General features: G+C 43.6%; 1 protein-coding gene across 3 annotated transcripts in view; it reads left to right on the top strand.

Moving 5' to 3' along the window:
• The window catches only part of UNC80 (unc-80 homolog, NALCN channel complex subunit), a gene marked incomplete at both ends in the record, with an annotated part of 131,834 nt that overhangs the window by 97,851 nt on the left and 17,329 nt on the right, over window positions 1-16,654 (top strand). For all 3 annotated transcript variants that reach the window (XM_082311743.1, XM_082311741.1, XM_082311742.1), the window contains 10 exons: window positions 398-494; window positions 1,145-1,315; window positions 1,528-1,620; window positions 3,774-3,809; window positions 4,149-4,367; window positions 8,449-8,649; window positions 10,974-11,097; window positions 13,415-13,540; window positions 15,404-15,527; window positions 16,267-16,473. In XM_082311743.1, the coding sequence (XP_082167869.1) occupies window positions 398-494; window positions 1,145-1,315; window positions 1,528-1,620; window positions 3,774-3,809; window positions 4,149-4,367; window positions 8,449-8,649; window positions 10,974-11,097; window positions 13,415-13,540; window positions 15,404-15,527; window positions 16,267-16,473 (1,398 nt within the window). The remainder of the gene's footprint in view (window positions 1-397; window positions 495-1,144; window positions 1,316-1,527; window positions 1,621-3,773; window positions 3,810-4,148; window positions 4,368-8,448; window positions 8,650-10,973; window positions 11,098-13,414; window positions 13,541-15,403; window positions 15,528-16,266; window positions 16,474-16,654) is intronic.

Raw genomic sequence — 16,654 nt, 5'->3', positions numbered from 1 at the left:
TAAAACTATCTTCTGCCATCAGTGGTGTATCAGCATCATTTTTAGTGCAGTGGAAACATCTAGGGAAAAGTGGAGGGGGCATAAAAATTGTCATTAAGTTGACACATGTCCTTGTCATGTATGAGCTTAAGATTTTGCTTGTGACGGATGATGTTTGAAACGGGACTCCAGTAGCAGCTGTAAGTCTTATGCCCAGCAGTGATTTGACCTATGGAGAACTGTTTCTCACTTACTGATTTCTTGAAGGGCAGGATTTTTTTGTCAAAAATCAAAGACCTGTTAGGGATTGTTAACATGAGAAGCAAGCAATTGAAGAGGGGAAAAAGGAAGGAGCGTGCTAGCTCCTTTCATATTCAATATGTTTGTGTGATAGTCTTATATTGCTTTACTCCCTTAGACTTCTGCTATGGGAATGAAGACTTGACCTTTTCAATCAGTGAAGCCATCAAGCTGTGTGTGACGGTGGTGGCCTATGCTCCTGAATCATTCAGAAGGTGCTAATCTGTTTTCTTGGTTTGTGCAGACTTAGAAAAGGCATAAAAGCTGCATATGGCGTGCGAAAGCAAGGCTGAAAAATGGAGGCAGACGCTATAGAAATGCATTCCAAGCACGGGGCTTCTCTGTGAGGCCAAGCCTCTGCCTGTTGATACCCTTCCTAGGGCACTGGCTCCAAATCCAAATATTTCCAAGTGGGGATCACACTGTGTCCTGCAGGTTTCTGTTGTCAGAGCAGCAATGGAGAGGGAACTGGAGGGGAGAAACAGGCAGCTGGAAAGCACAGGAAGATACAGAGAGAGGGGAGGTAAACTGGTAAAGCAAAAAGGTTTGTTTCCAAGAGGGAACCAGAGATGAAAGAAGTCTTTGGAAGGGAAAATGAATGTCTGCAAATGGATGACATATTCAGAAGATACCCAGAAGTTAAGGTTGGTTTTATTGTTACTGTTTCATGCATCATCTAATATTCCCCCTGAAGTCCCTGATCCAAGAGTTTCTTTGGCCCAGGACTGCTTATCTAGTGAGAAGTAATGAAATCACAAGGCTAGCAAGAGAACCAGGGGTCTTCAGATAGAAACTTAAGCCTCTGCCTGATGTGAGTTTCAGGATTAACAAAATAAAACAGACCAAGTTTTGGTTATTTTTCCAGCCTCCAGATGCTGATGGTCTTGGAAGCGCTGGTTCCCTGTTACTTGCAGAAACTGAAGCGACAGACCTCTCAAGCAGAGACTGTCACAGCAGCTCGTGAGGAGATTGCTGCTATGGCTGCCCTTGCCACCTCTTTGCAGGCCCTCTTGTACAGCGTAGAAGTTCTCACCAGGTAACCCACATGGTTCAAAGGTCTGAGGCAGCGTTTGGTTATCGGTGTGGGGAGAGGGAATGCACAGGAGGTCACGATATGCAGCTCAGCTTGAATATTGGTTGAATCTTAGACATGGTAAAATTAGTGCTAAATTTCACCAGATCACAAGCAGAATTTCCGTGCGCTTCTTAGATTTAGTCTTTAGGTGCTATTCGCCTTCCCTTTGCCAGGCCTATGACAGCCCCACAGATGAGTCGATGTGACCAAGGCCATAAAGGGACCACAACAGCAAACCACACCATGTCAGCAGGTGTGAACACCAGGTAAGTCAGTGGGATTTTCTTTCTTTCTCATTTTTCTGAACAGCTTTTCTTTTTTTTTTTTTTAATAAGATAACAGCTCATTGCTCAGAGTGCTCTAGGTACTGTGAGAGAAAACAATCAGATAAGAAGAGCACATAGCCCAGGACTGCATTTCTGACAGTAACCAAAATACCCAAGACTAGAATTTCTAGTTTAAAACCATGTGACTAAATAGACGACCAGGATATCAAAATGGAGGACACCCACCCTAAATGTCTTTTTCTTTGTTTCCCCTTTCGCACTGTAGAAGTGTACTACGAAGCAACTACATCCCTCAGTTGTCTGCTTTGCTTCCTTCTGAGTCCACTGTCAAAGCGACCACTGGGCAGAGCACGCTTGGATAGCAGAAGGGTCGGATCCTTCTGGCCTTGTTCTGGCCTTTCAGTTGAGACTTGTAGAGACTGGCACCTCCTCTAGTTTTCTTTTCTTCCCTTTTCCATTTCCTTTTACTTTTACTTTTCTTACAGTCTCTTTCTATCATCTTTTCCTCCACATTGGTCTGGGTTTTTTTTTTTTTTTTTTGCAGTTACAGATAGCAAAGGAGTGGGTGGCAGAGAATTTGAGAGAAAGGGAAGAATGACTGGGAATATTTTTGTCCTCCTTAAAAAAAAACACAAAAAACCTTCACACGGAGGAAGGAAATAAGGAAAAAGATGGTGCCAGCAGATTGTAGTACTGCTCCTTGGCCATATTGGCCATTCCAATTAGGCTGCTGCAAATTAGACAAGGTCACTGGACAATTTCCTCAGCCATACTGCAAGGGCTTAAGAAATCTTGTTACAAAATCCACCCACAAGCATTTGGGATTATGAAGGTTTTCTTTGCAGTACTGATTACTCTTCTGGGCAGCCCTGCCTTCTCCTGGCCAGGCTATGCCTTACTGTGCTTAAAATCTGAATGTTTGTACTGACCTGGAAAGGGAATTCTCCCCTAGCAAAAGCTGGTGTGGCTGTTCTTCCAGAGCAGAGTGTTTCCTCTGGATTTCTCTTTTGTCTGTAACAGCTGACAGTAAGTCTGTGCACAGCCAATAGTCTAGTACAATACCATGGGCTGTATAGGACTGTAAATCAGGAACACCCTTCTGGCAAGACATGCTTTCCAAGTTATTCCCTGTCTTTTTTTGTCTGGAAGGGAGAAAGAAATCACTCTCTGCATGGATCATCAAAGGGCTATTATGTCAATTTATAGATGTGTAGCATACACATCTTCGTTGGTAACTCCTGGAATCAGTCTGTTACTCTTTAAGACTGATTCAGGCATGGAAGAAACACAGCTTTGACTTTCAATCCTGGATCTGAGAAGCAGAAAAACTCCTGCTTGCTCAAGTTCAATGTGAATATATATACATTTACTTCCATTGCAAGATTGCCCAGTCTAAGGAAAATAAGTTGTAATGGAAAGTAGTGGTTTATTATCTGTCTGCTGATTTTAGCAAGCAGTTAACATGTATCTGCTGACAGGCAATGTAGAGACTCCTGATGCTGTGTGACTCAGACATCTTGGTTTACATTTCTAGATCTTTCTGATTATCAAACATTCAGTGTCTGATCCAGAATATTTTTGCACTGCTCCAGGTTGCCTGCCCTTGTTTCTTCCGTTGTGTTATCATTGCAACAGACATCTGCTAGCAACAGCAGGAGTCTCGTGATGGTAGAATGATTGCTGTTCCAGCCTTGGACATGTTAGCCAAGTGGTGCAGGGTTTGTTAATGCTTTCTCAACAAGAACTGGCAAGAGAAAATGACAATAAAACAAAAAAACCACTCTGAGGTATTCTTTCCACTAGGTGAGCTCTGGCTTCATGAAACAGACTGAGCACTGGGGTGAAAATCAGTAAGAGAAATTGCTTGAAAGAGGGCTATGGTTTTTAAGCCTGAATTTTTCCTTTCATAACAGCAATAACTATAGGAATCTGCTGTTTGCTGCCAGCTGGGAGATAAAGGCTATTCAATGTGGTCACTAACTATGTGTAGCAATTTTTCCAGTGACCCAAGGTACCATCCTGCCCATGGCGAGTATAACTCTGGGCTAGAACAGTGACGCCTTCTTTCAGGAAGGCACAGTTTAGGCATTACTAAGTTGGCATTTACAACTGCACTGTTTCTGTTTTCCCAGGTACCCAGAACAGGGAGCCAAACTACACTTCATCAGGTACAGTAAAATCTTCGCCCATTCTTCCCTGACATGTGATGAATTGTTCCCAAGCAGTTTCCAGGTTCACTGGGTCCCACCTACTGTTGCTGTGACAGGCAGCCTTTTTTCAGGGGAGGGCAGCAAGGGATAGTTCATATAGAAACTATTTACATTTTTAACAAGACTTTAGAGATTATAATTTCCCTTTTTTTTTTTATTGCAGATGCAACTATCTTTCTTTTCAATTGCAGCAGAAAGCATCTGTTGCAAAAACAAATTGGAGATGTTGTTATAATCTATCCCTGCTGTTCCACTGCATATAACACTTCCTACTTTTTCTCATTTTATATCCTCCAGGGAGAATCTTCACTTACTGGAGGAGGGCCAGGGTCTTCCCCGAGAGGAGCTGGATGAACGAATTGCCAGAGAGGAGTTCAGGAGACCGCGGGAGTCATTGCTGAATATCTGCACAGAGTTTTACAAGCACTGTGGTCCAAGGCTGAAGATTTTGCAGAATCTGGCTGGTGAGCCCCGAGTGACTTCTCTGGAGCTGCTGGATGTGAAGTCCCACATGAGGTATTCCACAGGCATTCTGCTTTTACTTGTTCATTTCAGGAGGATTCCTTTCATTTAGCTCTTAATTTTTCATAATAGCAGACAGAATCACTTTTTGGTAGTGTAGTTGCACATTGCTGTCTGAAACATGCAGAGCTTGTTTTGAATATTCCTTAGATTGTACCTGATGCTGCTTGTGTATAAGTAAGGTTTCATATGCTCTCCTCTGGTCTCATTCAGACCCCCATCTCCAGTGGATGAAATAGCTCCATGGAAGCCCATCTGGTACATCAGAGTAAGATGCAGTGAGAAGCAGAGCAGATAAGGCTGCCTCTGCAGGGCAAGGGGTGGGAAGGTGCCTAGCTGGCTGAATACCTTTATCCTCTCCTGTGACACTGTGCATCAGAACCAGCTGCTAACAAGCAAGAAGGGCAGAGCAACCACTGCACTGTATTGCATAAATGCCTGAAATAGAGGGGAGGATGGGGCAGAAGGCACTTACAGGACCACCACCTCGGTGTGTGATACAGCAGGTGCACAAGTCTTTTATTAAGGTGCAGCACGGAGCCCAGCTTGCTGGTTGGTTGGATGCTTAGTGCAAACCGTTTCACGTGGTGCTGACCTAGAAGAAGTTGGGGGTAGGGCCTTCTAAGCACTTTAGACCTGACTCTCTTCTCTGTGTTTGCTGTTCATGGTAAACACAAAATACCGTGAGGGTCTACTGAGAAGTTTGTCCAGACATAAAAGACAACAAAAACTGGGACAAGAGGGAATAGACCTGATTCTGTTGTCAGTTTTTCATTCATTTTCAGTGGAAAGCCCTTTCACACATAGTATTCCCTTAGGAAACATAAACTCATTAGAGTTGTTTCATGGTAAGATGTCTCTCCATGAAAACAGCACAGATACTCTCCTAGTGAGCCACAGTTAGCACTGTTCTGACTGGCACTTGTCAGAAGGAAAACTGGGATTCATATGAGGCAGTCCTAGTGTATCCCTTGGCAGGGGGGTCACAGGGAGACAGCTATCTGTATTCTTTTATGAGACAGAGAAATACTTCAAGATCATTCTTTGAATACAGAATAGCTAAATACCAAGAGGCATTTTTTTTTTTATGGCCTAAGCCAAACGGTGCTCAGTAGAGTATTAAAGTAAATAGGAAAGACAGCAAGATGTCTTAAGCTGTTTGGGACTGGCTCAAAAGTGAATCAGAACTGCCTTAAGAGTAATTTATGTTGTTCCCTGAACTCCAAGAGGCCCTTCCTCTCTTTGAGTGCTATACTGTTTTCCTCAGGAATACTCTGTAAAGGAAGCTGAAGGGTGACAGGTCCTAGCAATGCACTGAGCCAGCTCTGTTCCTGCCCTTGGACCAAGGAAAACCCTCTAAAAGTTCTACCTTTTACATGCATGCTGTGAAAAAAATGGCAAAGCCCCTTAGCTGGCAGATTCCATCGCAATTGGAGATCTTTGGATTCAAGTTGTCTCTATAGAACACAAAATTGTGTTTGACATTAATTTAGGTCTTGTTTAACAAATGCCCTGAATTCCTTTGGGAGTTGGGAGTTGGTTTTTGTTTGGTTTGTGTGTTTGCATATGAATTGAATGTTGCTGTTCTCCCCCCACCCCCGCCCCGCCTCTGGCAAACGTTTAATAATTTAGAGGGTAATTTTAAGCAAGAGATGTCTGTTTCCACAGATGCATGTCATTCTTATGTAGCACTTGGCTGCAAACAAACTGAAAACCTGATGGACAAGGCTGCTTTTGCAGTGCCACCTTTACATTTTTTCCAAGGGACACAAGCCTCAGAAATCAATACATCTCTTTAGCTGCATTACAAACTCCATGACTTTTAGCAATAGAAGCCTGAGATAAGAACTTTAATCTTATGTAAGAAACAAACATGAGATTCTTGGGACAGATTATGTCCTTGGTTAGACATGTTGGGGTTTTTTATGATTTCAATAGGAGTGAGGACCATGTGTCTGATCAATGAACTTTATTTAGTGCAGTAAAGTAAGGGGCTTGCTTCTTTTTACTATCCTAGTCTTACATTTGTATATAACATAAGTATACTCTAGTGTACTACCCAGAAGTATTTGCAGTTTAACAGTAATGTAGGAACTTCATTTCTACGTGTTTCTATATTCCAGAGAAATTGAGTTTAATTGTTCTTAAACTATTTTATGTCCCTCTCTTAAAAGACAGGTTAAACAAACTTAAATCCATATGTACAGAAGGTGTTATTGGTATGTTTTCTGGAAAGATACTTTCTTGTGAGATTTCCATGAAGCAGAGTCACAGTACACAGTAGTAGCTGGCAAATACTGCATTCTTTTCAAGAGAGAAGATCTTTCATGGTCAAAGGTTACAGCAGTAAAACTAAGGGATTGATTTGCAGAAGATAATGAGTTGTGCTCTGATTCTCTTATGTCTCCTGGAAAGTGCTAGAAATAACTGCTTTATTGGGGTTGGAACCTGAATTGCTTTATGATAGTTAGCCCTAAATAAAAGCGAACATCATCTTGATTCTTACATAAACTCATTTCATAAGTATCAGTAAAATGACTGACAGGATTTAACCGCTGTAGGAAAAAAAAACTTTTCTAAGTAGAAAGCAGATTTATCAGAATGTGATGTGACAGCCACGGCCTTGGGAGGCTGACAGATGCCGTTTCAGAGACTTCAGAAAACAAGATAATATGCTAGTCACTTCAGACAAGATTCATCTCACCCAATTTTAGCCATTTAAATGTTAAATGTTTAGTCTGCAAGAGCGATAAAGATCTTTTTGGATGTAATGAAAAGGGAGATGCACATCCAATGAGCTGTTTATCCCAGTATTTCAGGAAGATAAGAATTTCCCAGGTTGTTTATTTCTGCATGAACAGAGCTAGAAGATTCATTGAGATTGACATGTGAAGTTGGATGAGATGGATCTCACACTTTATAATGCATAAGAAAGTTTTCATATACCATTATGTGCCACTGATATTGTATTGCCAGAAAGAATCATAATGATAATTTTGATAATTTAAATTATTAATTATGATAATTAAGAATGTTTATGATATTTAAGAATGTTTAAGATGTTTAAGAAAACAGTCCTACTCCATAGTAGGACAAAGTAGCTGTAAAAAGTAATAATAAAGAAATACTGGATAAAGAAACACTTTTATAGCACTTTTGGTTAATCTGAGGAACTTGTTGCCCTTGATATTGCTAGGCAAATTTTAAAGAGAATAGAAATATGTTCCATTAGTTGAAGGCATTTCAGAAGAAGCCCCCAAAATACAAATAACATTGTACTGTAATAGTCCACTACAAAGTCTATTGATGTTTCAGGGAGCATACGGGTTTCTATCCCTTTTATTAGTAGATGTAGCTTTATTACTCGTCTTTGTCTTCTGCAAATATTCAAGTATTTCAGTAGGTCTTTGTCAAATTGCAAGTCCAAGTTAAATGTTGCCATGGTATTTCACAGTCAATGCAGAAAATGCCATTGGTGAGGCCATCTGGGAGGGTTAGAAGAAGCAACAGCAACACAATCTGTAGAGGTGTTAGGAGAAACAAATCAAAGCTGCAGGGCGTAATCATACAAAGTACATGTTGTGTAAACCTATGGGACAGCACATTATTTTTAAAATTTAACACCGGAAAATTGCACTGTGAGACCTCTTAAAGAGGTGACACTGAAAAACAAGCACAAAACCAAACCAAATCACTCATTAATTGACATACAGGTGATGTCACGTCTGTGTTTCACAGGCGTTTCCAATGTTGTAATCTTACTAATAGCTCAGGTACTTTGTTTTTAGCTACATAAATCCATGATTCCTGATGTTCCTTTGGTGCATTTAATATCAATGTAAAAATATTCTTCAGACCAGTCACATGTACATAAATATAAACAGTGATTCCAGCAAAAGAATCTTAACAGACCAGGAACTGTGGTATCAGGTCTAGGAGTTTAAATAGCAGCACATTTGACTTTTGCATCTTTTTCTTTTTACTAGGCTACTGAAGATTTATCTGTTAGTTCATTGGCATGTGTGGAGAAATGCAAGTTCTATTTGATTTTCCTCTTAACAAACCCTGGGTTTAGATTGGCAGAAATCGCACATTCGCTGCTGAAACTGGCACCTTATGACACACAGACGATGGAAAGCCGAGGTCTCCGGCGCTACATCATGGAGATGCTGCCCATCACTGACTGGACAGCTGAGGCGGTGAGACCTGCCCTTATCCTCATCTTAAAGAGATTGGATCGTATGTTCAATAAAATTCACAAGATGCCTACTTTGAGGTGAGCAGGTACAACGGAAACCCTCGGGGGTCCGTTTCTGATGTTGCAAGCCTTGAAGTGTGGGTATGTCATCTAACTAAAACTGTCATGTTGCAATGAACCTTTACAACATATCACAAAATGAACAGATGTTTTTATCTCTGTAAGTGTGCATTTGTGTTGACATTTTTGTTGTGTCTTCTGGTAGCAAGAGAAGAAATGCATGGTTATTAAGAACTACAGAGAGAACTTCCAGAAATCTCTTTTTTCTTTCTCCAAAATAAGTCTTCAGATTTGTACCATCTCACTACCCTCTTTATTTATTCTAGCTGTGAGTTGAGGAGATTAATTTTATTTTTTAAGGGAAAGTTACACTGTAAGTTAGAGTATCTCTAGCATGACTTCTCATGAAAATACTGTTACGTTCTCTGTAAAGACAAAAATAGTCTGGAGCTATGCAGTAGCTTCTGAATGCTCCTTAGTAAAGGGAACAGAACTGCATTGATTGTATTTAGTCAGTGGCTAATAAAAGCCTGGTGCATTGCATAGTAGCGTTATGGTGCAGGCTTTGGCGACTTCAAGAAGTATTCAATATGGAGCATTTCCACCTCGCAGGCAGTGATACAAATCCGGTCTGGGTAGTGTAAAATCTCTCAGCCCTGTGGATTTTCCAGTGATCTGAGTAAAAAGAGTCATTGGTCTCAGTCACCCTCATGGGCAGATGTCCTCGACTGCTTGAGTCAGTTACTTCGTTAGCAGTCTCAGCTGAGAAGCCAAATGATGGTAGAGAACATCAGAATTTAGGACTCCGACACAAAACTTGAGGTCCCAGTGGGAATCATATGTACGCAACTAAGATGGGTACATAACAGGGAGGTGATCTCTTCTTTCTGGCATCACTACCTATCACTTTCCTTTGGCTAACAATCTGCTTTAAGAAACTCCTGCCCCTGTAGCGAATTTAGAGGCAGAAATTTTGATGCTTCTCCTTCCTGTTGGTTTGATTCTTTGCCATGTCTTGCCTGCTTCTTGCTCATTCTTTCTTTTCGCGCTCATACTTTCTTCTGCCTTAAAGGCAGCTTAGGAGTCTTCCTGTTCCTCAAGATCTTTCCTCTTTGTGCAAGCTGAATGAATGCTCATAAATTAACATTCCCTTCATATTCTCTCTGTCTGTGCCTGTACCTATACCTGGCTGAAACTGCTCTTCCGTACGCAAAGGGACAGAGACAGCAAAGCCACTGAACCAAATGCAGCAACTACATTTAAGCGTCATTGGGCCAAGAAGCCTCTTAGAGACAGGGCTGTGTGCCAGGCCCTAGGAGCCATCCGTTGGGGTACTCACATCAGAATCTTACATGTTGCCTCCTGTGGGCACTCCACTCCAAAACCAGTGTCTGATGGGAGTAGTATATGTGTAAGAAAGAAGTACAAAACCAAACTGCTATTCTGGAGATTTAGGAAGTCTCTAAGAAGTCTACTGAGAAGCTTGACTAGGGTGTTGTTTAGTCTTGAGCTAACAAGTTATGCAAGCCTTGTCTTTCTGTACCAATAAGTGCACAATCAGATGTTGGCTTGAGAACTACTCTTACTCCAAAGAGTCAGGCCCTGAGATGAAGGATGTGAACCCCCTTGATGTTACCTATGCTGTGCCTGCTTACAGTTAGGAAGGACTCCATTCAGCATCTGTCACGAGCCCTGAAAGCTGTTTTGGTGGAAAAGCAAAGTGTCAGGGAAGAAAGGATCCTGGAATGAAGGTGCTGGTAGGGAACGAATCAGGCCTCCGGCACAGGATGAGGAAGGTAAAGCTTGTACTGCTGGGCCAGTTTAAGTTTAGGGCAGACTCTGTCTAGGAGTCACTCTGGCAGAGCAGACTAGACTGCCAAGTAGCTTACAGAGGGCACCCACAACTGATGGGGTTTGTTCCCCTCTGTGAGGTTGCTCTCAGTTGGGAGCATGGCACAGCAGACTGCTTTCCCCACACAGGCACACCTGAGACATCTGTCTGGTGTCTCCCTTTCATTGACCATCTGTTGGAGGGAAGCGTCAGGGAGTGAAACACAGCTCATCCACCACTGCTGTTGTGAGGGGGTTTGTGTCGCTAGCGCGGACCCCTCTGCTACGTTTCTCGTCTCTCTCAAACGCCCAGTGTGCTCTGTGGCTCTGTGCTTTCCTGAGCTGCGTGGGTAAAACCTTTTCTCTGTTGCGCACTTTGTGCTCATCTTGGACGTCATTGCTGTCTGAAACGTTTCCTCTGTGGGCGTCACTGTGTGTCGGTCGCCGTGTTTGCGAGCGTCTGGTGGGGGGCAGGAGGCCCGCGGCTAACGGCACCTACTGTTGTATTGCAGGCGCCAGGTTGAGTGGGAGCCTGCCAGCAATTTGATTGAAGGGGTTTGTTTGACACTTCAGAGGCAGCCAATCATATCCTTCCTGCCTCACCTTAGGTCTCTGATCAATGTGTGTGTCAATCTGGTGAGTAGCCGAGCGGCAACCCCGTGAACCTTTGCTAAACCTCCCCCTGCTGTTGACTTCTCTGGACTGAAGATGACAGTTCATTCCCATTCCCGTCATTTTACCTGCGCCCCTTACCCCTCACAAGGGGACTTCGCAAGTGACACTAGAGATAGCAAGGTTCATTTTTGAAGTGGTGCATGGGGAGATGCAGTGACCGGTAGCGGTGGTCAAGTGATTTATTTCCGTTGCTTCCCACGCACCACTTTGAAGATCCACCTTTGCCAGATTGAGCTGAGAGTTGAGGGCTGCAAGTTGGAGAGTGGGGTGGTGGAGACTGCACACACCTGGTAGAGACGGGGAGAGGGTGGCACTGGGGATACCTACCGTCTCCAGTGGGGAAGGACCCTGATGGCTCTGTCAGAGGCCATCAGGTGTTGGCTAGTTAGAAGGGTTTACATGGGTGGATTCACTCCACTGTTTGCAATGTCCCTGGCTTGATCTAATACAGGTTTGCACTGTACAATGTTCAGATCCCACTCTTAGTAGCATTTATGCTCCTAAGTGTGTTACAACAGAGAGATGATACGGACGGAGCCTGTCTGGTCATTCAGTGATAGACTAGTGTTTCTGCAGCTGTTACACTAGGGGCAAACCCTCAATTTGATATCAGTGTAACTCCATCCATTTGGACAAACACGCATGCTTACATTTCATGTGGAAAAAATACAAATAAAGGGGGAAAGGCTGCATTAGCATTTTTATTGTTATTGGGTTGTATAACATTTTCTTCTTAGAACATAAATGTTGTAACTTTTTCTATCAGTAACAGAAAACCTCACAGGGTTCACCAGTGCTCTGAGGAGCTTTAAAAACAATGATCATCAGTTAAAATGCAGTATCAATTTTTGCCAGGCTCCTGTCCTTCAAGTCCATACAGCACTCATCTCTGCAAGGGCAGGGAAGCTCCAGCCTATCAGAGTCTGCAAGACCCCTCCCTTGTTCAAGCAGAGGTAGCTACTTGGAGGCACTGCAAATCTGGGCCCTCAGACTATTTAGAGTTGCTACATGGGGAGGTTGCTACAGAGCCCAAATGCAAGTTTAGAATGGACTTGCAGTTTGGCAAGCAGGCATGGCAGAGTGCATCACACCAGCAAGCTCTCCAAAGGGCCTGCATTAAGAATTAGCCAGTGCTCTAAAAATAGCAGGAAGATCTGCAGTGCTGAAGTGCAGTCATCATGCTTACATTCAGCTGGCTGGGAACATCAGGGAGAGCTACCAGGAGAAGATGTGCTCTTACTGTTAAGAGTATTTTACCTTTAGCTGTCAGAACTATGGCCACTGTGAGCTGTGGGAGCACCCCTGACTGCATGCTGTCTCATGTGTAGACCAGTTGCATCACGAAACCCAAAAAGAGATCAGCCAGGAAGGCAGGGGAAATGTCTAAGTGATAATCCATGGTGATATAAAGAAAGGGCTCTGCCTCTTCCCCTTCTAAATTGTCATTTGGTTTTCTGGCAGAAAACTGGTTACTGCCTTTCTCCCCAGGATGAATTTGGAAAAATAGAGTACATTCATCTCCCTTAAGCTGAGGTGTCTGCCAGGTAGCTTCTACCCGTTCCTGTCATCTAGATGTGTCCAGCCATGGAGAGAAACAGGCATATGCAGGCCTGTGATTTAATTCCTCCTGAGGGACACATCCAAAATGGCTCAAATAACTCTCCCCTAGAAGTGCTGTTTTCTTGTGCTCATATTTCAAGGAGTTCCAGACAACCAGGTCACATGCAGGTGACTCTGCTTCAGACATCTGGGGTCAGGTGAGATGAATCATTCCTAGAGTCCCTAAGAACAGACTGTGTTTGAGAGGAATCTGAACATTGTACAAAACCCGGCTTGGGTCAGACTTAGGACATTATTTTTCAAATAGGTCAGCAAGAGAAGGGAAAAGATGTCCAGTTTCAATGTAGACTTTTTGCTTTGATGACATATTTTTATTTTTTACAGTTGTTACATGACATATCCTCCAACTCTAACTGTTTCACCGGTCCAGTGCTGGTCATTCAGGGCTGGTACCGGGTACATTTATAAATGTACCAGGTTACCTGTGCACTCCTCCCATCCTTGCTGGTTCCCTCTTCTCCCCTCCCTTTCCCTGCTAGAACTCCTCCTCCTCACTGGCCCCAGCTCCCACAAGGACCACTGGGGGGGTTGGTTCTCCTAGAGCCACCCCAACCCAGTGCTCGATGGAAGGTCCCTCCATTTCACTGATGTTGGAGGATATGGCATGGATGAAACTGCAAGCAGTCAGTTGTGGTGATGTGCTCTGTTTGTATTGCAGGTGATGGGAGTGGTAGGACCCTCCAGTGTGGCTGACGGATTACCCCTTCTTCATCTCAGCCCTTATCTCTCGCCACCTCTGCCCTTCAGCACAGCTGTTGTCCGGCTTGTAGCATTGCAGATACAGGTGTGTCTGCCCTGGCCTGTGGCCAGGCCTGTTATAACTTCTGGTTGAGACACCAACTCATCGGTGCTCTGTTTTCTTTCTGCAAAAGCTGGGCAAAAACTGTGGAACATACACCAAAAATGAAAGAGAAGCAACATGTAAATTCTCCCTTCTTTTTGAAGGCTTGAACTGAGCTCAGAATTCACCTGTTGGGGCCAAGTCCACAGCAAGCATCCATCAGCTTAACACTGCCATTGAAGTCCAGGGAGTTCGGCTGATTGATGCTGTTTAAGGCTCTGACAAGCACGTTAGGATTCTCTGCAGCATCTAAGGAGTTATCATAAGTCTGTGCCACGGGGAGATGGGCCCTGACCTGGGTCACATCCATGCAACCCTACCTCTTTTCCTGTGGGACCATGGGTGTAACCAAGAGTGGAGTTGGCGCTCTTCTGCTCTTACCTGAGCTGATCACGCAGTGTGCCAGCTCAAAAAAGCAGGGCAACTTGGCTTTTCAGCTGCTGACTCAATAGCATCCTTGATGTCCAGAATAAAAAAAACCATCCTGGACTTTTTGGAGAATTCATCACTATTCCTTTCACACAGCAGTGCCATAACTATTACAGAGTCTTTCTGCCTCTGTATCCCTTTCCCTCCCCATTTGCATGAAATCAGATAGAATGGTGACCAAAGAAGGGACAAATTTCCTAATCTAGCTCCAACTTGCATTTTAAAATATGCAGTGGCACATCCAGTTGAATACTTCAGCGGGTATTTCTGAGCAGTGGGGCAGCTTGGGAAGGAGGGCTTATAGGGATGAAAACAGTGCTGTCCCTCAGAGCATGAGGCACAAAAGGACTTTTTAGTACCAACTGACACCGAAAGAGGACAGATTTCTTCCAGCTCTGAGGTAACGGGTTTTTTAATCAAAAGCAAAAAAAGGGCCACCTTCACCTTCTCTGAAATCTTTTCTCTTTTTTAAAAGCAGATACCAAATTAATCATTTTTTTAAAGTATTGGGAGTTTTTACTTTTATTATCCTCTGCTCCCTGTTCACTCATTCTTTTCATGGGCTTCAAATGTAATGAAAACCAAATGTGTCAGAAAAACACAAGTAGTCATATTCCTAATCCTTCCAGCAGGATATGAAACAGAAGTACTTCACACCCCATCAGAAAACATCTTCTGGAATTTCTCAGCCCAGATCTGCAAGCTTGAGGGGTTGCAAGGTTCAGTTGCATTTCACAGCTAAGTCTGTAGCAACTGGGAAGTTGCAAATAAGCAGAGTTCTACTGACAGTCATTTGTATTACCTCCTCTAAAGAAGAAAGACCTTCCAAATTAGGTTTGACTATGCATCAAGAAGTAAATGTGCATTTTGTTTATTTTTCAGGAGTTCATTCTTTGCGTTAGGGAGGATGACAGGGCAGCACAAAGTGAGGAGGAACAAAAAATGTGTTCGGGAATAAACTCCATGTTCGGAGAGCAGAATATCTAGATTATGTCATTTGTGCAATTTCCTCTGTTCATTTTTTTATTCCTCGTAGTCTGTGTCAGATCCTGATGCCACTCACAGTAGTGCAGAGTTTAGGACTAACACTCAGCTGACTCCTGTGGGATACAACTGATTTTGTTAATGATGTCTATGAGTTAGGAATCTGGGCTTCTTACCTCTTGGCTATGACAAGAGCAGGTGAGACCTATGTTATTCTGCGAATTCCTTTCCCTCCTGACTAAGTGGTCTCAGGGCTTCTAATTCAATCAGGACATAGATGCTGGTGGTGTACTCTGTAAACAGGATGCCCAGGGGATCATCATTCCCTGCAGTAACTTGTGTGCGTGACCTGCTGATGAAATCGTTTAATCCTTTCTTATTATTACTGCACAGGCTTTGAAAGAAGATTTCCCCCTAAGCCATGTCGTCTCCCCATTCACCAATCAGGAAAGAAGGGAAGGAATGCTTTTAAACCTACTGATTCCATTTGTGCTCACAGTAGGATCTGGAAGCAAAGGTCTGACTAATTTAACAAAAAGAATTTTTCTCCCCCTTTTCTGACAACTGATGTTTGCACTTTCCCTGCTCTCTGTTGATTTTTTGTTTTTATTTTTTAATTTGATTTTCTGTCACTGGCAGTGTGTCAGCTAAGTGCCCTTTGGGTCCGAGACTGAAAAGAGCCCCACTGGGAGAAGCTGCTGTTGTTTCTTCTCTTTGTTTCAGCTGTGCCATGGTTCTTGAGTCAGGTCTTACACAGATGTGCTCCTTCTTTTGAAAATGGAGTGCAGGGCAAGACAAATCTGTTATAGCAGAAGCCACAGAGGGGAGCAGAGGTCACAGAAATTGTGTGCCTCTGTGGCTCACAGTCTGCCCAACCCATGCCACTTGTCTGGCACAAGTCCTGCTCCTTGCTTTCTTCTATAGAGGGTGATCACTGGTAAATCCCTAAACGAAAGCAAAGAGTAAAGGGAGAGGGGAATGTCAAAGGAAATGAGATTAAGAGACCACTGAGCAGGACATTTCTTTGTGCTGTGTAGCTCTGTGTTCGTGTGTGTTTGTGTTGGTGCTAAAATAAACTTTGCCTTTGCTTGCAGGAGGAGAAGCAGCATAACAAGGTTTGGGGGACGGAGTGTTGGCTTAGGGGACACTTGAGATTGCACCCCATTTTGGAACTGGACAGGGTCTGGATCTTTTGGATGTCTTTGATGAGATGTAGCCTGATCTTTCTCTCTCTCTCCCCTCCCAATGCATCTCAGACAGCCCCTGGCTGGAGCAGCCTGAGGTCCTGCTGCTGCTCCAGACTGTTATCAATATCCTCCTGCCACCTCGCATCATCAGCACTTCGCGCAGCAAGAATTTTATGCTGGAGAGCTCCCCTGCCCATTGCTCCACCCCAGGGGATGCGGGGAAGGACCTGCGGCGGGAAGGGCTCGCAGAGTCCACCAGCCAGGCTGCTTACCTGGGTGAGTGATGGCTTCTGCTCACCACTGGGAAGAGACAGAGATAAAATGGAGCGTTCAAGACTAGATAGCACCAAAGAAAACCGTCTCAGGCAGGTTTGAGCTCTTTAGAGCTGTTTTAGGTCTTGTCCTGGCCAAGCCAGAGCGTGAAGCCAGGACTAACTCTGGGAAGGTATTGCAATGT

Source organism: Platalea leucorodia (genome assembly GCF_965183815.1).
Source record: "Platalea leucorodia genome assembly, chromosome: 5".
Taxonomy (NCBI): Eukaryota; Metazoa; Chordata; class Aves; order Pelecaniformes; family Threskiornithidae; genus Platalea; species Platalea leucorodia.
This window is presented reverse-complemented; position numbering and strand designations above follow the sequence as displayed.